A 23180-nucleotide genomic window follows, 5' to 3' on the forward strand; every position below is an offset into this window, starting at 1 on the left:
CAGGGAAACAAGGGAATTGGTTTGGGTGGAAGGGCAGAGTTGAAGACGTGCCCTTTTGTACCAAGGAATGGAGAGTTGGCAGGAAGTCCATAGTGGGGATGGATTAGACCAAGGGTCTGGAGATCACACTGAGAGGTACGTCCTGAATTTAGGGGAGAAAGGGATTTGGGTGAAGTGCCTGGTCAGTTATGATCAGATCAATGGTAGGTGGGAGATGGTGAGTGAAGGCGTAGAACCTTGTCCGGAGATGATGAGATCCAGTCTCTATCCTTGCTCATGTGTAAATGTTGTGGGGTGAATTGAAAGATCAACAGAATTTATAAGTCAAAGGAAATCGATGGCCACAGTGATCATCTGTATGAAGGCTGAAGCCCCGAAGGATCAGAATTGGATTGAGGAATGAAAGTAGGAAATGCAGACGAGGGACCAGATAGGTAAGAGCTGCAGATAGGTAAGGATAGTAGCTGCAGAGACAGAGAGGATTTAAATTAAGGGAAGATGAGAGAAAGAGGGGGCAAGGTAGAGTAGGTGACATTGGAGGGCAAGGAATAGACCGACTGCTCCTCCTTTCCAGGTGAGCTGGAGGGAGTGGTAGAAGGTGAGGCCACCTTGAGAGACAATGGCAGGGGAGAGAAAATGCCAATAGGTGGCTGGTTGCCAGGTCTTAGAGATGGCCAGTAGAAATGAGTAGACCAGATTCAAATCAGTGTTGATCCAAGTCTAATCTAACCATTTTTTTTTTCTGTTGGGTTAAAGTTGAATTTTTCACCTTCCCTTAAGTTTTTTTGCCATGAGTTATATTCGTGGTAAGGAGTTTGGCATTAACATAAAGGGTCTTTTCTAGTAAAAAGTCAATTAATGTGGACAACTCTAATCTCATGATGAAAATGACAGCATTGTGATTGTTTTTCTCTCCATATTTTTCAGAAACCAGATTCTTTTTCTTTGTCACAAGATAGTGTTTACTGATGAATTTGAATACACTGGCTACCTTGCTATAATGTTGAATTTGGCTCCCATTATCATTTCTTGGCTACCTGTCCTGAGCAAAATCTATCAGGAAGAAACTAGAAGGGCCAATCATTCTTTCCTTATCTTTTACATAGTGGAAGCAATTCTCAAGGTAATGAACAGCTGTCTGTGTTTGTGGCAGGTTGCATCCAGTGTGAAAGGTGCCCCGGGTGGCTCTCTCTCTCTCCTTGGCCCACTGTACAGCGAAACTTTCTTATCCTGATAATCTAGGCACAGGGCTTGAATTATCCAGGGAGGCAACTTTTTACTGAGAGGTGAACTGGGGTGGGTCATTGGGCAGGTGGAGTATTGTGGGGACAGGGCACAGAGGGGTCATGGAGGAGGTTGGGGAGAAAGAGGAAAGAGGGGAAGGGGAAGTAAAGATGAGTTACAGAAGGGGAAGAGTGCGACAGACTGGGGTTTCTTCCCACCCTTCATCTCTGCCAAAATAGCTCCAGAGCCCGATAGTGTCCACAGGGATCCAAAGCTCTCCTTTTTTCAGGAACAGGCAAGACTGGAGCTCCTACCAACCAGACCCCAATCCCACAGCCCTGTAATGTTCAAATCTGCACCCCGAAACAGCAAAGGCATCGTTTGAAACCCAGCCAGCCAACCTCTCTCCCAAGGTTGGCTGCAGGAAGCCTGAAGGAGAGAGGAGACTTAATCTCCTTCATCCTCCCTCAGCTTCCCAGGAAAACACATCTCCCTGCAACCCTGCAACAAACAGAGCCCCTACCATAGACAGACAAGAAGGTTAGCACTCTAAATAGGTTAAAAAAATAAGACCAACTGAACAGATGTTTACAAACAATTAGAAAACAAATAGAACACATTACCTTTCCTTTTTCTCTCTTGGCTTTTCTCCTTTCCAGAATTATCAACATTATTATTATTGTACTTATTAAATGCTTATTATGTGCCCAGCACTGTTGTAAGCCCTGTGGTAGATGCAAGTTATTCAGGTGGGACACAGTCCCTGCCCTACATAGGGCTCACACTCTAAACCCCCATTTTACAGATGAGGTAACTGAGTCCCAGAGAAGTGAAGTGACTTGCCCAAGGTCACACAGCAGTCATGTGGTGGAGCTGGGATTAGAACCCAGGTCCTTCTGACTCCCAGACCCATGCTCCATCCACTAAGCCATGCTGTTTCCCAGTACCCTTTCTACTTTCCCATAAGCTAACTGGTGGGCAGGTACTTTTGATCTGTTCCCCTCCTTCTCCTTTGGGGAATCCCAGGTTCCAGCCTTCCCCCGCCCCTCCCCCGGATTCCTACTTAGGATTTTTGGGTTCCTGGTTAGAACTGTTGCTACTCTTAGAAGAGCCCCACTCCTCCTTCCTCCTGCATGCTGTCCCCCAGGGTTGCTCCATCCCAACCAACTATAAATGACCAAGGAATTTCTTCTCCCCAGTTAACTAGCCTTCTTCTCTTTTCCCAATTCTCTCCCATCTGTGATTGGCTGTGCTTTGGTAGCAGTAATCCTCTAAGTACCTGGTACTTCATTCATTCATTCAATAGTATTTATGGAGCACTTACTATGTGCAGATCACTGTACTAAGAGCTTGGAATGTACAATTTGGCAACAGATAGAGACAATCCCTGCCCAGTAACACACTCACAGTCTAAACGGGGGAGACATACATCAAAGCAAAACAGAACAAAACCAAAACAAGACAACATCATCAAGATAAATCCAACTAGCTCCCCCTAAGGGAAGAGGTCATGTCATCAATGATATTTATAGAGTACTTCCTGTGTGCAGGGTATTCTACTAAGAGTTTGGGGGAGTCTAATAAGAGCACATAAATCAAGGGTAACTATTATCACCTAATAATTAGGCAAGATTATGGCCAAGATGTTGCTATTCTTGTGGTAAGTTATGTAAAATTAAATAAATATTTGGTGTTTTTAATCCCAAACAGATCGCAGCAATGAGAAGTGGGTATTTCTCACATGCCTGGAACCTGTTTGAGTTAACCATTACATTAGGCGGCATCGTAGATGTCTTCCTTACTGACTTCAAGGGTGATAAGTACACCTATGATATGAGTCAAGTTGTGGTTTCTTTTAAAATTATTCGATTCCTTAGAGTGCTTCGTATTCTGAAGGTAAAGATGGCTATTTTTACACAGTTAACCATGAAAATGTGAAATCAAATGATAGTGTTTCTCATGAATGCTCACATACAATAGAAGATCACAAATCTACAGCACACGGATGTGCTTGACAGGGAAATTTTGCAATCTTAGATCTGGGCAGATGTATGGGCTGGGGTGAACAGGGCCCATTATGGAGCCTTGGCACTGGACCCTGGCTGTCCTTATCAGGAAGGGAAGGAGCTAGATGCTGATACAAGAAGCAGAAGTTGCAGCATCTGCTGGGTGGTGGTGGGGAGGTGGGGTGCCAGAAATGTGGCTTCTGATGTCTGTAGATTTTCGATACGGATTTGAGATCTCCTACTATACAAACTAAAACCAGGTGTTAGTTTTATTTTTGAACTCGCTGTATTTTTTGTGGGTTTTTTTTTAAATGGTATTAGTTACGTCCTTACTATGTGGGGTATTCATTCATTCAGTCATATTTATTGAACGCTTACTGTGTGCAGAGCACTAAGCGCTTGGTTTCGGCAACAGATAGAGACAATCCCTACCCAACAATGGGCTTACAGTCTAGAAGCAGGGAGACAGACAACGAAACAAAACAAGTAGACTGGAATGAATAGCATCAATATAAATAAATAGAATTTTATAGGCATCATTAATAAAATAAATATAATAATAAATATGTACATGTATACACAAGTGCTGTGGGTTGGGGAAGGGGACAAGAGCAGAGGAAGGGAGTAGGGGTGATGAGGGGAGAAGGAGCAGAGGAAAAGAGGGGGCCCAGTCTCGGAAGGCTTCCTGGAGGAGTTGAGCTTTCAGTGGGCTTTGAAGAGAGGAAGAGAACTAGTTTGGCAGATGTGAGGAGGGAGGGCATTCCAGGCCAGAGGTAGGACGTGGGCCAGGGGTTGACTGTGGGACAGGCGAGAATAAGGCACATGAGGAGGTTAGTGGCAAAAGAATGGAGTGTGTGGGCCGGGCTGTAGAAGGAGAGGAAGGAGGGTAGATATAGAGAAGAGAGATAGAGCTATATCTCTATAGAGATATAGAGAAGAGTAGATATAAGTTAATCAGGTTGGACATTGTTCTTGTCCCACATGAGGCTCCCAGTCTAAGTAGGAAGGACAACAGGTAATAAATTCACATTTTATAGTTGAGGAAACTGAGGCACAGAAAGATAAGTAACTTGTCCAAGGTCACACAGAAGGTAAATGGTGGAGCCATAATTAGAACTCAGGTTCTCTGACTCCCAGCCCCATCCCCTTTCCACTAGGCCTTCCTGCTTCCCCTCTTCTGCTGGCAATGCCAATCTGGTAGGCTGGAGTACCATATGTGTCAGCTTTAGCCTCCAGTTACCTCAAGTAATTACCCTGGAAATTCATTTTAGTCATAACATTATGCCTCAAGAATTCTCATACACTTCATCCCCCATGACCCATCTGAGACTCCTGTCACGGCCTCCTCTTTGCTTCCCAGCAGATCCTAAATACGGGGGACAAGGGAGTATAAGAAGAGGAAGAACCATCTCTCTCAGCTGTAACCTCAAATCCTGCTCAGAGCCATGCAGCTGTAATCACTGTGGCCCCTCAGAAATCCTTAGCCTTATATTGATCCTAGTTGGCTATCACTGTTCTCCCCAAATCTTGATTCTTATTGGGCTTGATAGGGTGGCCACTGATGGCTCCCATAAATTATGGACAAAGAGCCGCAGATGATGTCACGCATGCCACGCCAGCTTGCAGCACAATGTGATGATGCCACACATGCCATTTTGCAGAAGTATGCCAATTTCACACCATCTTAGACCGTTCAGCCCTGGGGAGACCCTTGAACCACCTCCTCTCCCACCACTTGCCACATCCGAGCCATTGGGTTGACAGGCGGCATTGGTGGAGGGAGGTTAAGAGAGGTTTAGTGCTGAGTTTTGTCTTTTTTAAAGGCCCAAAGGGCATAAAAGCATCCAGTTCCATTATGATTCTGACAGAGGACAGACAGTTGAAAATCAGACTTACCATTACAAAACAGGTTGACTTGCCATCTTAAATGGATACCCTGTCACACACCTCATTGACCACAGTCATAATGAACCAAAACCAGTTACAAATTTATCTTTCCCATAAGGAGCCTTCAATATGTTTCAGAAAACTTTTTGAGATACTGAATCCCATGCCCATGGGCTTTGCAGACTCATGTAGTCTTCTTTTGTGTTCTTGAGTAAAACAATGCCATCCATATGTAGAAATCCAGGATGGATTTCCTTCTCCATAGCTCCCCCTCACTCCACCTAACTCACCTGTCCAGGTGTACTGCAGTCATGGTAAATGGCTAGAGGGGGCCCGAGGCCCTGGTTTACTGTAGCCCTCCTTCCACCCACCACCATCATAACAAAAGCCCCAATCTCACTCACCCAGTTAGTCAATTTCCCTTTAAGGATTTGAGAGGAGATTGCAATTAAGACAGGAATAACAGATAGGAGGAGGCGGAGAAGCTTGTCTTGTCTCATGCTGTCGGGTCATTTCCAACCCTGCTGCCCTGCTGCCCAGCACACGTGAGTTTTGACTTGTAGTAGATTGCCTTCCACTCGCTAGCCACTGCCCAAGCTAGGGATGGAATGGGTATGCCTTTGATTGACTCTCCCAAAGTAGGTAGGACGTGGGCCAGGGGTCGACTGTGGGACCGAGAGCACTGGAAACTCACCAGGTGAGATTCTGAGAGGGGCAGGGAAGCTAAAAATGAACAAAAGCTGGAAGAATGACAGAGACTACAGTGGAGGAAGGCAAGGGGAAGGAGAGAAGAGGTTGTGAGGCTGTTCCGGGAGTAGCAGGAAACAGGGATTCAGAGAGGGGTTGAAGTATATGAGACAGGCAGGGACAGACAGAGGGACAAACTGTGAGAGAGAAGGAAAGACAAGCAGACCAACCCAATAGTTGGAGAGTGAGAGGGTGAGAGGAAAGAACTAGGAACAGAATGCAACTCTGTAACCCAGGTGAGGATTACTTCTGCTAGTAAATTTTGATAGTCTGTGTATGTTCAGTGATGACTTCATTCATCATTATTTATTTCAGCTCATAACACCAAAGATGTTGCGTATACTGGATAAAAAACTGAGTGACCAGCTCTCCTTTAGGTATGCCATATTAAAAGGATATGTCCAAGGTGAAGCAGACATAACATGTATAATTGACCAGATTGCTGGTCGTAAATCAGTGGCACGGGTGAGTAGAATATTGAATAATACAAGTAACAAAGAAAAAGCTGTCCTTGGGCTTCATTTTCCCAGTGGTCTTATTCAGTCAGTCACCAGTAGTTAAATTTTTTAATTATGTATTATAAATTATTTATATCAATGTCAGTCTCCCCCTCTGGACTGTAAGCTCACTGTGGGCAGGGAAAGTGCCTACCAACTCTGTTGTAGTGTACTCTCCTGAGCACTTTGGTGCTCTGCACATAGTAAGTACTCAGTAAGAACCACAGATGATGATGATGGTGATATCGTATGTCGTATTGGGTACAGAGCACTGTCTTGAGTTCTTGGAAGGGTAACATCAAAGTAGACTCAATCAGTAAGTGGTATTTATTGTGTGCTTATTGTGCTTATTGTGTGCAAAGCATTATACTAAGCATTTGGGAGAGTACAATACAACAGATGGTGGACATGCTCCCCGCCCACAATCAATTATATCAATCATTCATGTTTATTGAGTGCTTATTGTATGCAGAGCACTGTACTAAGCACTTGGGAGGATATAACATAACAATGTAGCAGACACATTCCCTGCCCACGAGTTTACAGTCTAGGACAGACATTGATATAGATAAAGGAATTATTCAGTTATATGCGTAAGTGCTATGGGGCTGGGGTTGGGGGTGTTGAATAAAGGGAGCTATTCAAGGCGATGTAGAAGGAAGAGGGTAAAGAGGAAATGAGGGCTTAGTCAGGGAAGGCCTCTTGGAGGAGATGTACCTTCGATAAGGCTTTGAAGGTGGGGAGAGTAACTGTCTGTTGGATATGAAGAGGCAGGGCGAGCCTGGGCAGGGGCAGGACATGGGCGAGCAATCTGCATTGAGGTAGACGAGATCGAGGTACAGTGAGTAGGTTGGCATTAGAGGAGCGAAATGCACAGGCTGGATTGTAGTAGGAAAGTAGCAAGGTGAAGTGGGAAGGGGCAAGGTGATTGAGTACTTTAACAAGTTCACAGCCTAGAGGGGGAGATAGACATTAATATAAATAAATAAATTACAGATATGTACATCTGTGCTGAGAGTGGGGTGAATATCAAATGCCCAAATGATGAAGATCCAAGCACAGAGACAACTCAGAAGACACAGCCCTTGTCTTTGAGGAGATTACATTTTAATGGGAAGACAGTTATTCATAGAGCAGGAACAGGAAGAAAAACAGATGTGGTTGGTAACTCAAAAATAAGCAAAAAATTCATAGATTAACAAGTGAAATACATAGATATATATTCATCCTGATAAACAAGAAGGTAGAAATTAGGGAAATCCTCCTGGAGGATCAAACAATCAAGAGGATATTTTGAGCAGAAAACTGACTAAGCACTTTAGAAGACTTAAAACCGAATTGGTAGACATGTTTCTTGCCCACAAGGAAGAGGGAGTTTACACTGTTTTTGGCAAGGGCTTTGAAAATGAGAAAGAATATAGTTTGGCAGATTATTTGAGAGGGAAGGAAATTGCCAGAAAGGTCAGGACATGCACAGTGAGGTGGTCAGCTTGGGAGGAGCAAAGAAGTCAAACTGGGGTATCATGGGTAAAGAGAACAGGGGTGTATGAAGGAGTTGGTGGAGAGCCTTGGATCCAGTGTCCAGAAATTTCTGTTTTATGTAGAGGGAAATAGGTGGCCATTGAAGGCTCTTGAGTTGAGTGCTGCATTCCTATTCCTATTTTAAGAAGATGATCTAGGCAGCAGAATGTAGGATAGACTGAAGAGGGGAGAGGCTGGAGCCAGATATCCCTCCAGAAGGTGTTGAGGACTTGGATCAGCTTCTAATCCTGGTACTATCTCTTACCTGCTTTATGACCTTGGGCAAGTCATTTAACTTCTAGGCAACTCAGTGCCCTCATCTGTAAAATGGGGATTCAGTATCTTCTGTTTCTCCTGCTTACGCTGTGAGCCCAATGTGGGACCTTACTATCGTGTTTCTACCCCAGTGGTTAGTACGGTGAATGGCACATGGTAAGTGCTTAATAAATAACACAATTAAAACAATAATACTAATAATTAGTATTAGAGTGGTGCCCTTAGGGATGGAGAGGAAATGCTGAGGGATGACATGACGAGATCTTGGAAAGTAATTGGGGAAGTTTTCCTGGAGGATGTGGGATTTTAGGAGAATTTTGAAGATGGGGAGGGCAGTGGCCTGGCAGATTTGACGGAGGAGGGAATTGAGGGCCGGAGGAACAGTATGAGCAAGAGGTCAGAGGAGGCAGAGTAAAAAATGAGGGCCAATATGCAATGAAAATCCATTCGCGTCGATAGTAAGGCATTTTTCTGATTGATGGTGGGCTGCGGAAAGGAGAAAAGTGTATCCAAAAGCTCTCAGTCCCTCCTGCTCCCTCCACTGAATGCCTGAATGCCATATGAAAATCAGATGAGAGTGCAATAGGGTCTTTGGCTCAAGAGTCCTGTCAAAGCTATCCCATTCAATGACCACACACCTAATTACCTACTGTAGTCATCTCATAGCACATGCTTCTGGACTCAGGAAGATGGTGCTAAGCAAAAGAGCATGGTTGGCTCAGTAAAAGGCATCACCAGTCCTAAGAAATAAATTACCTTCGTGGCCTACTGGCTGTTAAATTTATGTTTCTCCTAGCCATAATTCTAAACTGAAATTCTCCATTTTGGTCCCTTTCTGAAGTAGAGGCAAGTTGTGTCAAGTTGTGTCAAGGGTCCCTCCAGTGTTTCCTCAAATGGCAAACTTCTTGAGGGCAGAGGTCAGGTCTACTCTACTGCTCTCTCAAGTGCTTAGTACAGTGCTCTGCACACAGTAAACACTCAATAAATACCATTTATTGATAGAAATGTTGCAGACTATACACAATTTCCTATATGCTAGGACCTGTGTTCTCCCAAAACCCTTGTTAAAGGAAATTTGTGCTGAAGTATGAATCCGCTCTGATGCAAGCCTACAAACAATTTCTTTCGACTGGTGGCATGCTTAAATCCAAACAGGTTCACATCAGGAAGATGTTCTGATGTAAGGAAGCAGTGAGGCCTAGTTGAAAGAGTGAAGACCTGGGTTCTAATCCTGATCTGCCACTTACTTGCTGTGTGTCCTTGAGCAAGTCACCTAACTTCTCTGTGTCACAGTTACCTATTCTATAAAATGGAGATTAAGACTGTGAGCCCCTTGTGGGACCTGTACTATGTCTAACATGATTTTTTTATATCTACCCCAGCCCTTAGTAGAGTGTCTGGCACAGAGTAAGTGTGTAACAAGTACCATTTTTTAAAAATGTTCTCTAATTCCCTAAAAATAGTCTAGTCAAAACATAATGCCACGTTATTGCAGAAATGAGGGTCTAATAGACTATTTCTCTGTAACACTCATATATAACCTCATCAGTAGCAGCAGCTAGCCCATGTGTGTGTGTAATATATTTTGTCTATTTATTCACAATCAATATAAACATATGCAATGTATGTAATTAATGTATACACAATTAATATATGCATCTAGGGTACTTTATATTTGCAGAATGTGTATTGTTTTCCCCAGGTGTATTTCCCAACACCTACTCACCTCAGCTTTATAAGGTGAGGTGGGTTCTAATCCCGGCTCTGCCATTTATCAGAGGTGTGACTTTGAACAAATCACTTAACTTCTCAGTGCCTCAGTTACTTCATCTGTAAAATGGGGATTAAGACTGTGAACCCCATGTGGGACAACCTGATTACCTTGTATCTACCCCAGCACTTAGAACAGTGCTTGGCACCATTGTTATTATTATTATTTATACTGCTCCGTCCTGAAAAGAGGTTGCCCAGCCTACTTTTCATCAACTCTGTTTTAGCCAGTTTCCTGTCCAAAAAATCCAATCCCTTGATTACTCAGTTTAGTAAAAAAAAAACCTGTGGTGTGGAAAATGTAAATATAACCATGTGTGTAAAAACCCAGCAGAATAACAAGATGAAATTTCCCCAAACAGAAACACCACACTCTACCTCCTGCAGGCAAGGCTTTTTTAATGGTATTTTGTTAAGCACTTATTATGTGCCAGGCACTGTACTAAGCCCTGGAGTACATATAAGTAATCTGGTTGGACACGGTCCCTGTTGCAGATAGGGCTCACAGTCTTAAACCACATTTTACAGATGAGGTAACTAACTGAGTCACAGAGAAGTTAAGCAGTTTGCCCAAGGTCACAGAGTAAACAAGTGGCAGGGCTGGAATTAGAACCTAGGTCCTCTGACTCCAGACTCATGCTCTTTCCATTAGGTCATGCTTCTTTTTAGTGCAGTTCTCCTGGGCATCACAAAACAATCACCTATATACCTCATGATTGATCTGCCTATTACCACCACCCATTTTCCTTGAAAGAACCCCTTCTGTATAATGTCTTTGGTGCTGGGGGCTGTGGCATTAGCTGGAAGGGGTTCTCCTCTCAATCAATTGGTAGTCTTTTTTGAGCCCCTACTGTGGTTACCCTTTCCCAAGTGCTTAAGAGAGTACAACAGATTTCGAAGACATGATCCCTGCCCTTAAGAAGAGTACAATTTGATGGGGGAAGGCAGACACGAGATAAATTACAGCTAGAAGGAAGAAGAGAAAGGAAAGATGAGTATGTGGAGAAATGCATGCTTAAACAGTAGGGCATGCAAGAAGTGCTGTAGATGGTTGCAAGTACATAAGTGTGAAGGTGCCACCAGAGTGTGGAAATGGTCTTCAGAAGACTTTGACCTGGGGAAAAGAAAATGTAATGGGGTAAACCTTCTGGGCCAGATGACACTTCAGGATGGCTTTGAAAATGGGATTTTGGAAGGGCTTTGAAAGAGGAGGGAGTTCCAGGTAGGAGGAAAGGTGTGATCAATGGGTCAGAGGTTTAATCAATCAGTCAGTTGTATTTTTTGAGCTAAGCACATGGGAGAGTTCAGTGTTACAGAGTTGGGAGATGTATTCCTTGCTCACAAGGAGTTTACAATTTAGAGGGGGAGACAGACATTAAAATAAATTATGGATATGTACAGAAGTGCTGTGGGTCTGAGGGAGGGGTGAGTAAAGGGTACAGATCCACGTGCAATAAGGTACAGTGATTTATTTCGTTAGCTTGCGTGACAAGAACATAGCAAAGCTGCAATCTTCTGTCTCCTCCACTCCGCAAGGTACCGTGGGGAGAGAGGATTGTTACCCATTTACCCTGAAAACATTATTATTGACTCTCTCTCCCATTCATCCCGGACCTCCCTAATATTTGCATTCATGTACATGTGCATGCACATGCACACTCACAGACAGAGAAAGAGAGCGAAATTTGTATATGCTTCCACCTCTATTTTCTACCTTAGCCTCAAGTCGTCAGAGCTGGGAGTCTTGGTTAGTGGTCTTGGTTCCATTTTATAGCAATTTTGAAAAAAATTGGCTTCCTAGTTTATAGGGCCTCATCCTGTAAACTGCCATGGACAATGCTGTTGACTCTGGGGGGTGCTATTTCTTCTAGGTTGGCCACATTCACGGGAAAGGGAATGGGGAAAGGAGATAAAAGAGCGCCCTTCAGGCTTAAGGAAGTTGGAGCAAGGCCCTGAGCCCTGGCTCCAGCTGTTGCTTTATGTCGCTGCAGCCTCACAGGTGCCTCAGAGTGCCCTCGGGCACATTCAGAGTCCTCCTGATTCTCACGTTTTTGTAGTACAGGAAGTTGGGGTGGGAACTTCCAGTGGTGTTTTGGAGTTGTGGCCTGGAGGAATGCCTACCTGGTCTCAATTCTTTTTCACTCTCTTCCTTCAGGTTGAGTCTGGGCCCGCTCTTCCTCTCCTCCCTCCCCTTCCACAGTTGGGCCCTGCCCAAACCAGACAAATAGCCCTAGTTTTCTGCTCTCTACACAACCCCCAACACACAAACCCAACCCTAAGATAGGAGAGTCAGGCATGCCCTAGATTGGCTCATATAAATCCTGTGTGTAATTGTTTATGTTTATTCCTGCCTTGTAACGAAGTTATGTTTTCCGTTTCTTTTATAGGTGCTGCATAAACTTGTATCAAAGAATGCTAAGCAGGGTCTGAAAGAACTAGGTAGGAAAATTTAATCATTGTTTTGGTCTCCAAGGATGTAGCATTCCAACTAATTTTTCATATTCTATAAATTTGATGAAATAAAAGTAAATTATCTTAATGCCTGTCTCCCCCTCTAGACTGTAAGATCATAATGGGCAGGGAGAGTGTCTACCAACTCTGTTGTGTTGTATTTTCTAAGCACTTAGTACAGTGCTCTGCACACAGTAAGTGCTCAAATATTATGATTGATGGATGTGTATTACAACAAAAAAGAACTGAGCAGGCCAGAGAATTCAGTCAGCCTAGGGACATTGTTAAAATAATTCCCCTGTTAAAATCTATTTTATTGCAATTCTAGCTGAGACATGGTCAGGGCCACAAAAAATGGGGAACAGCATCTTTTATTAGACTGAAGTTGTGTTGGAAATCTTGGAGGGAAGTTCCAGTTCTGCCCTAATAATAATGTTAGTGATTGTGGTATTTATTAAGCACTTATTATGTGCCAGGCAGTGTATGAAGCACTGGGGTGGGTACAAGAAAGGTTGGGCACAGTCCCTGTCCCACATGGGGCTCACAGTCACATTCTGGACTCACTGTTGAACCTCAGGGAATGACTTCATTTTTTTGTAAACTCCCATTGACTGAGAACTGACAGAATTAATAAATCTATCAATGGTATTTATTGAGTGTTTTCTGTGTACAGAGCCCTATACTAAGCATTTGGGAGTGTACAGTAGAGTAGATAGGATCCCTACCCTCAAGGGGCTTAGAATCTTGCATGAGAGATGAACATAAATTACAGGTAGGGGAGGAACCAAGTATAAGCATATGCACATAAATGCTAGGAGGGAGAGATTCCTCAGGAATCACCTGACCTCCAAGAGAGCTGAACCTTAACCATCTCAAGCAGAGAGTTCTTTACTTCCTTTAAAGATCTCCATTTAACTTAACAAAAGCCTAAAAAAGTGTAAAGCCCCTTCCTCCTTTCCCCCTTTCATCCCTCCCTTCTTCCCTCCCTCTCCTTCCCTCTTCTTTCCCTCCCCTTCTCCTCTTCTCTCGTCTCCTCCTCCTCCCCTTCCTCCCTCTTTCTCTATTTCCCTTCTCCTACTTCCCTCCCTTTCCTCCTCCTTGGAAAAATACAACAGTGGTAAGATACACATTCTCTTCCAACAGATATGAAAGGAACATAATTAGTGAACTGCGTCAAGACTTGGTGCCTACAGTTTTGTACATAGATCTGCTCTCTCAGTCCTTTTCCTGCCTTGGGGAGGCTTAGCTTGAAAGATTCCTCTGCTTTAAAAATGCCAAATTTTAGTTAAGCTGATTGCTTTAGTTAGAGAAGAGTATCTTGATTACACAAAAAACTGCAATGTGAATACATTTTAAACATTATTTTGCAATTTTCAGGGTATTTAGAGTATGATCACCCAGATATCGCCATCACCATGAAAACGAAACAGGAAATTAATGCCATACTCCATCTGGCTTTAGAAATCCTTAGGAGTTTGCAACTAAGAGGAATTATTAGTAAAGCAGAAAGTTCAGGAATGCATAAGGTAATAAAATATATTACTTCTGTGTCTTCAGCACCTGAGCATCTCTTCTGACTGGTATTAGCTGTATCTTGTTTGGGGAGGGACTTGGGAAGATCGCCGGCAGCGATCAAGAATACTGTACATCTCTTGCTGACCCAGAAGCATCAACAATAGGCTACATAACAGAATGTAATCGGATCAGAAGGACATTCAAAAAAGGGGAAATCTGCAGACACTGAGACCCCCCGTCGGGTGCTGTAGATTCATTGCATTCCACCCCAAAGGCTCCTGAAAACACAGCTGTGACAGGAGTTGGTGGCCTGGGTAGGCCCTGCAGTTCAGATGGGTGGACAGGTAGGCTGGACGGGGGAGTCTCATCTAGCCACCCCCTGGCGGCATTTGTTAAACACTTACTCTGTGCCAGGCACTCTACTAAGCACTGGGGTAGATACGAGGTAATTGTGTTGGACAAAGTCCCTGTGCGACATAGAGCTCAAAGTTTTATTTCCTGTTTTACAGATGAGATAACTGAAGCACAGAGAAGTGAAATGACTTGCCCAAGTTCACACAGTAGACACATGTAGACTGCTAGACTGCCTGCCTAGACTGTAAGCTCATTGTGAGCAGGGATGTCACTGTTGGTTGTTAATAATGTTGGTATTTGTTAAGCGCTTACTATGTGCCAAGCACTGTTCTAAGCGCTGGGGTAGACATGGGGAATCAGGTTGTCCCACGTGGGGCTCACAGTCTTAATCCCCATTTTACAGATGAGGGAACTGAGGCACAGAGAAGTTAAGTGACTTGCCCACAGTCACACAGCCGACAAGTGGCAGAGCTGGGATTCGAACTCATGAGCCCTGACTCCAAAGCCCGTGCTCTTTCCACTGAGCCACGCTGCTTCTCTGGTTGTTGTATTGTACTTTCCCAAATGCTTAGTACAGTGCTCTGCACACAGAAAGCACTCAATAAATATGACTGAATGAATGAAAGTAGAGGATCTGGGATTAGATCCACTAGGTCTGTGCTCCATCCACTAGGTCACACTGTGGCTTTGACTTTCCCCTGGAGCAGAAATGAACTATTTGGGTTAACAAAATCACCTTCTTCTCCTGCAGGGATTCTCCTGTGCCTAAATCAGGACATCTCTAGAAGGGAAAAGTTCTGAACTGTAAATCCTTCACAGTGACAAATGAAAGAGTCAGCTCCAGCTAGCAGCTGCACATCAGGCATACTCCTGGCCTCTTAAGAACCACTCCCGAGGCCAAAAACTTAAAGGGAAAGGCCAGTTTTCGGCCATCTTCATTCACTGCAGATTAGAATTCACTTTGCATGTCCACATGTATAGATTTGTGCATGAAGCTGCAAGAATATGTGCCATTAGGAACCATAAGGTTTTACTTCATCCATAAAATGGGGATTAATGGCGTGAGCCCCATGTGCGACAGGGACTGTGTCCAGCTTGATTACCTTGTATCTACCCCGGTGTTTAGAACAGTGCCTGTCACATAGTAAGTGCTTAACAGATACCATAAAATAAAATAATAAATAATAACTGCAGTTTTAGAAGAGATGTGTTTCTCCTAGGCACGTGTGGTGACTAGCCCATGTCTCCATTCCATGTACCACTGCCAAAGGCTCCCCTGCGAGGGCAAGGGGAAACTGTTTGGGGCACCCAATCTGAAAGAGAGAATCACTAAGAGAATATTCAATTTCAGATATTTCGTGTTCTGACAAATGGCACAGCATTTTTTATTGTGTGCTGTCTCAGCTCTACTCCACATTGAAGAAGCAGCATGGCGCAGTGGAAAGAGCACGGGCTTTGGAGTCAGGGCTCATGAGTTCGAATCCCAGCTCTGCCACTTGTCAGCTGTGTGACTGTGGGCAAGTCACTTAACTTCTCTGTGCCTCAGTTCCCTCATCTGTAAAATGGGGATTAAGACTGTGAGCCCCACGTGGGACAACCTGATTCCCCTGTGTCTACCCCAGCGCTTAGAACAGTGCTCTGCACATAGTAAGCACTTAACAAATGCCAACAAATACAAATACATTGGTTCTGAGTCGGCAGCACTAACCTTCTCCTCCTTTTGGACAGTAGATCTGGGGCAGAGGTGGTGGGGGATGAGGGGCGCTAGGGAGCCTTGGGGAGATAGTTTGCCATTACCTCATTTCAGCTCACCATGAAGCAACTGTTTGAACATTGAGCCAGTTCTTGCCCAGAGAAAATGTGCTGTTGATAAACTTTGCTTTTATGTAATTGACTGAGTGAATTCCAGGACCTTCATTGGTGGTCCAGGAACATCCAGGCAGGCTGGTGCTGGGCTCTGAGCAGCCCCTTGATCTAAAGGGAAGCATGTTAGTCCAGAGGTGTTTCATCAGGTCACCAACGGAGAAGCAGCGTGGCTCAGTGGAAAGAGCACAGGCTTTGGAGTCAGAGGTCATGAGTTCGAAATCCGCATCTGCCACTTGTCAGCTGTGTGACTGTGGGCAAGTCACTTCACTTCTCTGTGCCTCAGTTACCTCATCTGTAAAATGGGGATTAAGACTGTGAGCCCCATATGGGACAACCTGATTCCCTTGTGTCTACCCCAGCGCTTAGAACAGTGCTCTGCACATAGTAAGTGCTTAACATATACCAACATTATCATTATTATTCTCTGTGCCTCAGTTGCCTCATCTGTAAAATGGGGATTAAGACTGTGAACCCCACGTGGGACAACCTAATTACCTTGTATCTACCCAGCGCTTAGAGCAGTGCTTGGCACATAGTAAGCGCTTAACAAATACCAAAAGAGGACACTGTGAGTACTACAGAGTTCTCTCAGTATAAGAGATTTCCTTAGGGCCTTCACTCGGTAATGCTATTGAATATCCAATTAATCAATCAATGATATTTATGGAGTGCTTACTATGTGCAGAGCATGCCAATATTTCTGACACCACTATGTCACTTCAAGATAATACTCTGGTTTTGCAGCCCATTGCAAAGTTCACCGTGACTCAAAATCTTCTTTCTCTTCACTTTACTGACTTGAATAGAGAGATTAAAATATATTCCAACAGCTGTTTTGTTTCGGTTAGCAGTAGATGACATATGTGTGTGTTGGAACAAGACATTTTTTTGCCATACAAAATCTGAAAGATAATTTGAAAATTAGGTATCCACATATGTACACATAAATAATTGAAGTGGTAAGATTTTTAAATTGGTCTCTATCATATCATCATGTATCTATTATATTTCTTATCATTTTATCCTATTTATATTGTTTGGATCAATTTTGTGGATCTTGGGAGTGTTTTAATGAACTCTAAATGATTTTCTATAATAAATTATTCTTTGTTTATTAATTTTTTTATTGCTCTGTTTTCATGAAACCAATTAAGACATATCCTGAGTGTATCATTACTGGCAACCTGCTTGAATATTGAAGCACAGTAACACCAAATCCTGAGGGATACCCACAGGCGAGAGGCTGGGAAGCCGGAAGGGGGTAGAGGTGGAAGGGGAAGGAGTTAATGGGGGCTGGATAAAGATCCAATCCAAGTGGCAAGAGTTGAGAGTGTGTTTCTCCCTACCCACCCCCAGCATTTTCCCAGCTGTTCCCTGTTCCCCTTGGAAGCCTACACAACCTGCTCAGAATCAGGAGAGCAGTAGATGGAAGGAGAGAGGCTCCTTCAGACTCCTCTCATCCTCCCACTTATGAAACGGCCACTCAGGCTGGGATTTCCCAGGAACGAGTTTGGAACCTGTTGAGCCCTGCCACTGTTTGGCCTATTTATGATCCTGTCTTGCCATAGTATGTTCAGTTAGTAAAGCACATAGTATTGGTGAAACTGCTTTTTAAGTTGCATATGGCATCTTTGATCGATCTGGGTCTCATAATTATATAAAAGGTCAAATGCTACAGTTGCCTATGAACTTTCATCGTAGGGCCATCAAAAGCCTAAAGGACTGATGACGTGAACCCCTTTGCTTTTTTTGTCTTCTTTTTAGATGATTCTTTTCAAAAGGAAAGCCATGTTAGATTTTCCATCTTTCATCAAAGCTCCCTCTATTAAAGAAATGTTAAACCATGTTACATGGCTAGATAAAAATGAAGTCCATATTAATTTCATTCAGGTAATGTATCTTAATGTACCTGTGGCTATTATGAGCCCTTCAGCCCCACTTCACTCCCCTACCCCCTCTAATTCCGAATTTCTTTCAAATTCGAAGGTTTCCTCTGGGTTTGGGGAAAAAGCCGGTACTTCATGCTTGTCAGGAGCAAGTAAAGATTTTCTTATCCCACAATGATGCTTTGGCTAATTTCTGTGCTTGGCACCACTTCCTGCAAATTTGCCTCTTGGCATTCCAACCTCATTCTATTTTTCTGAGTAGTCACATTTCAGAACTGGCAAATGATACTTTCTGGATATGGATTGTATGCAACTGCACACTTTGGAGTTTTGCATACTATATTAATTCTCTTGCTTGTCAACTGGAAAAAGTTAAGAACGGTGCCTGTCTTCTGAGCAGGAATTTCAACCAACTCATCTTATTTTTTTTCCCTAGAAAGATCTTAGACCCATATATCTAACTGTAGAAAATACCTGATGCTCAACAGTAATTTCAGCCAACTCACACTAATTTTTTGCCTTAGAAATATATCAGAGCCATATATCCAACTGTAAAAAATACCTGATGCTCATTCAATTTAATTTTCTTCCTAGAGGATTTCAGAGTTCAGCCTCATGATGTTGGGAGGGACCAGAGCCAGTTCTTTTCAGAAATCTTTTGTGATCAACTCTGTGTGATTAAGAGTGGTGAGAATTACTCTTTCCATTCAGAAGCAGCCTAGTGGCAGACTTATTTGAGCTGAAGTCTCAGAAGTATGAAGGGATGAAAAACAGATTGTAGTGAGTGAAAAAGAGAGTTGTTGGAGAGGAAATGAAGTGGGTGCATTCAATTCTTTCGATGTGTTTGGAACAGAAATAGGAATGGGGAGTTGGGGGTGGTAACCAGAGGGAGGTGATAGGTACGGAGAAGGGTTTTTTTAGGGTAGGAGAAGCTTGAACGTATTTGAAGCCGAAAGATAATAATAAACATAATAATAGTAACAAGAGTGGTATTTAAGTGCTTACTCTGTGCCAAGCTTTGCACTAAGGGCTGTACTAGACACAATCACTGTCCCCCCACGGCTCACATTCTAACTAGGAGGGAGAACAGAGAAGTTATATGATTTGCCCAAGGCCTCACAGTTGGCAAGTGGCAGAGTTGGGATTAGAACCGAGATTCTCTGACTCCCAGGCCTGGGTTCTTTCCACTAGGTGACTCTTCTTTCTTGGGAACTTCAACCTCTGTGTGGATGATTCCCCCATACCTGCTGACCATGGCTCCCTTTCCCTTCTCGACTCTGCTTCGCCTCACCTTAGCTATACATCAGCTTGGATAAATGCTGGGGCTTATCATCTCCGGATAATGTGACCAACTCCCACCTAATAACTATCTTCTGACCTACCACTTCATCTATATCTTTCTTCAAATTCAGGACTTATCCCTCATCAGGACCTCCAGACCACCTGCCTCAGATGATGATGATGATGATACTAATAATAAAAATAATAATTGTGGTATTTGTAAAGTGCTTATTATATGTCAAGCACTGAACTAAGCGCTGGGGAGATGCAGGTTAATCAGGTCCCATATAGGACTAACAGTCTTAAGTAGGAGGGAGAACAGGTATTTAATCCCCATTTTACAGATGGAGGAACTGAAGCAATGTAATAATAAGTGACTTGCCCAAGGTCACACAGCAGAGAAATGGTGGAACTGGGATTAGAACCCAGAACCTCTGACTCAGAGGCCCGTGCTCTTTACACTAGGCCACAATGCTTCCCCAGCTAAGGCTCCCTACCAATCTTTCTGTCCCTTAATGTGAAAGCCTACGCCCTCAACTCTGCCCTCTCCGGCAAACTCAACTCCCTAATCCCCTTGTTCTTCCATCACTCTTGTATCACTGAGTCCAGCCCTTGGTGGATCACCCCTGGATCATCCCTTGGTCCTATTCCTCCAAGCACTGTGTAGCTGAAATCAAATGATGGAAATACTGGCACTGGACCAATTTCTGCAGTTTCATTCCTGCTGGTACTCAGATCTCTCTTCTACTCAGCAACACTTCCATGCCTCCTTCATCAACTTCCACATTCATTCATTCATTCATTCAATCATTTATTGAGTGCTTACTGTGTGCAGAGCACTGGACTAAGCACTTGGAAAGTACAATTCAGCAACAGAGACAAGCCCTACCCAACAACGGGCTCGCAGTCTAGAAGGAGGGAGACAGACAACAAAACAAAATAAGTAGACAGGCATTAATAGCATCAATATGAATAAATAGAATTATAGATATGTACACATTTTTAATAAAATAAATAAAATAATAAATATGTACATATATACACAAGTGCTATGGGGCAGGGAGGGCAGTAGAGCAGAGGGAGGGAGTAGGGGTGATGGGAAGGGGAGTAGGAGCAGAGGAAAAGGAGAGCTCAGTCTGAGAAGGCCTCCTGGAAGAGGTGAGTTTGCAGTAGGCCTTTGAAGGGGGGAAGTGAGCTAGTTTGGTGGATGTGAGGAGGGAGATCATTCCAGGCCAGAGGTAGGACTTGGGCAGGAGAGGCGAGAACGAGCACAGTGGTGAGGGGCACAGTGATGAGGTTAGTGGCAGAGGAGCATACTGTGTGGGATGGGCTGCAGAAGGAGAGGACAACAACCCTCACCAACTATTTCCAACCCATAACTCCTTCCCAGAGTCTCTTGTGCCCCAACTGCTTCCCCAGACCAAAGGCAAACAGTTGTGGGAGGCAGAGAACAGATGCATGGGGGATATAAGACATAGGGGTAAAGTGTCGACTGCTGCTTTGAAGGATGGGACATTCCAGGGGATGGTGGCAAGGGAACAGGAATATGGAGGAAGGAAGGAGAGACCAAGGGATTATATCTTCTGATACATGGTCTTCTTACAACATAATGTACAGCTCAGCCACCAGATACCAACTGCTGCAAGCCTCTCCCATGTCCTCCAAGTTGTTAAGGCTTCATCTACACCCAGTTGTTCCCAGATGTAAGGCGTTCAATCACCTAATCTCTAGAGACTTCTTCTGCCAGAAGTTCTGTAACTCAAGGGCTTGGAGCTGGGGGGTCATCCAAAAAGCTTAGTCATCCACTCCATCCTGGAGATTTTACAATTTGGCCTGTCTAAGGAACCCACATAGAGGTCAATGTCTCCCGACTCTAGCCTGTACACATCCCCATGGCATTCACTTTCCTATTCTGGGATGTCTTCTCCACTCCTCTATCTCCCACAGTATCTCCTGTGGATAGTTCTTATGAACTTCATCTTGCCTCTTCTCTCTCTTTCCCATTCTCCCTTGTAATTAAGTCAAGCTCTTCGGTCTTTCCCCTCGCAACTCAATATGTATCGTAGTTTACTGTAAAAACAAGCGTATAATCTGAAAGCTGAACATTTGGTGATTTTTAGGAGAAAGTCAAAATTTTGACCTTTGACTGTGGGAATTATATATTTGAAGAAGGTGAAAGGCCTCAAGGAATCTATCTGATTATCTCAGGTATGGTTAAGGTAAGTCCTAAGTATTGGTCATTATGTATTACAGATTGACAGTAGGGTTGCCAATCAAAAGCTTTCTAGTACTAAGAAATAGTGAGCTTTTCCCATCTTAATCTACTAAATTGCTTTGAATCAAGTTGACCCTAGATTTAAGATGTTGAACTCCTTCTCATCCCAAATCTTGTCAGACCACAGCTCTCCCCATATTCAAAGCCCTCCAAACCATCTCACCTTGCCCACCAAGCCTTCCTTGATGAATTCCCAGCTCCTCCTATAAACCCCATCAGCCATCTCTAGGTGTGAACGTATTTATGCCCATTCTCAGCAGTCATGGATGTATGTTTATTCAGTGGTCCAGTCTATTATTTATTTGGGCTATGCTTGTAAACCTCTTTAGGTTTGTCTGCCCACTAGAATAGAAACTCCTTGAGGGCAGGAAACTGCTTTATTCTGTAATTCCCAAATACCTAAGATAGTGCACTGCACAGAGTGGGCCTTCAGTGAATACAGATCATGAGAGTGCCAACTTCTCGAGGTGAGAAACCTTGCCTTATGCTCTTCGAAAATCATTTAAGCACTAGGTCTGGGGCTCTGAATTATGTGGGCCCTCAGCAAATAGTGTTGACAACAATGTTCACAATGAATCATCATCAGTATTTATTGAGTGCCTACTGTGTGAAATGTATTTTAGGAGTTTGGGATGGACTACTGAATTAAAGCAGAGGAAGCAGTCCCTGGCCTTGAGTGGTTTTCAGCCCAAATTATATTATGTGTTACTTTTAGCTCTGATGCTCAAAGTAAAAAAAAAGAAAGTTTAACTGGATCTCACTGGTGGCCCCTACTGTCTTCCCTGCCCCAGGGGAGAGTGGTCTTTGTGAAGAATCACTAGCCAGCCACCAAAGGGGACACCAGGCACACAGCCAAAGGACACTGGGGCGGAGTAAGATGGGAGAGGCAAGGATGGGGCTGCTAAAGGCCAAAGACACAGCAGGCAGCAGGGGCTGGTGGCTTCTTGGGGCATCTCCCAGGCCTAGCCCTACACATATGAGTCTCCTCTCCTACTTCACCACCTTAAAATACCCTTCCAATACTTTTTCTTTAAAATGGAGCTGAATACCGACCAATTCTGGCAGAATTGCATGTCCAGCTTTGCTCGTCTCCTGCCTCTCTGTTGGTCAATCAGCCTCAGCTCTGTCTTCCTCATTTTTCTTTCTATTAGACCTCATCCATTTATCTGGATATATCAGATTACTTCAAGTAATCAGAGTGGGAGGCTGGTAGAACTGTAGCATGAGGGGTCAGGGATGAATTTCCGAGGCAGACAAAAAGTAGCACCCATATATGCACACATGCACTTGCACACACAGTTGTTTTAGCAGTTTATGTAACACATCCTGTCATGGCTGGGTCCCTTCTACAGCTGGAAAAAGAGAGCATCAGGGAGCAGGGAATTAGTGTCCCATTAGCAAGAGAAAATGAATTTGCCTGGAGGCATCATTTGGGCTGCCTAATTCAAGACTCTCTTTTAGACTATAAGCCCCTTCTAGACTGTAAGCTCATTGTGGGCAGGGAATCTGTCTATTAACTCTGTTATATGTTACTCCCCCAAACACTTAGGACAGTGTTCTACACCCAGTAAGTGTTCAAAAAATTCAACTGATTGATAAGACAGACTTATGTTTTCAGGCTAAA

At 43.7% G+C, this 23180-nt stretch overlaps 1 protein-coding gene across 6 annotated transcripts in view; it reads left to right on the forward strand.

The window, feature by feature from the left end:
- Positions 1 to 23180, forward strand: part of SLC9C1 (solute carrier family 9 member C1) — a 119971-nt gene that overhangs the window by 89612 nt on the left and 7179 nt on the right. For all 6 annotated transcript variants that reach the window (XM_029082829.2, XM_029082827.2, XM_029082830.2 and 3 more), the window contains 7 exons: positions 928 to 1123; positions 2935 to 3120; positions 6180 to 6329; positions 12316 to 12367; positions 13757 to 13905; positions 17879 to 18004; positions 21402 to 21500. In XM_029082829.2, the coding sequence (XP_028938662.1) occupies positions 928 to 1123; positions 2935 to 3120; positions 6180 to 6329; positions 12316 to 12367; positions 13757 to 13905; positions 17879 to 18004; positions 21402 to 21500 (958 nt within the window). The remainder of the gene's footprint in view (positions 1 to 927; positions 1124 to 2934; positions 3121 to 6179; positions 6330 to 12315; positions 12368 to 13756; positions 13906 to 17878; positions 18005 to 21401; positions 21501 to 23180) is intronic.

This window comes from Ornithorhynchus anatinus, chromosome 17 (genome assembly GCF_004115215.2).
Source record: "Ornithorhynchus anatinus isolate Pmale09 chromosome 17, mOrnAna1.pri.v4, whole genome shotgun sequence".
Lineage (NCBI taxonomy): Eukaryota > Metazoa > Chordata > Mammalia > Monotremata > Ornithorhynchidae > Ornithorhynchus > Ornithorhynchus anatinus.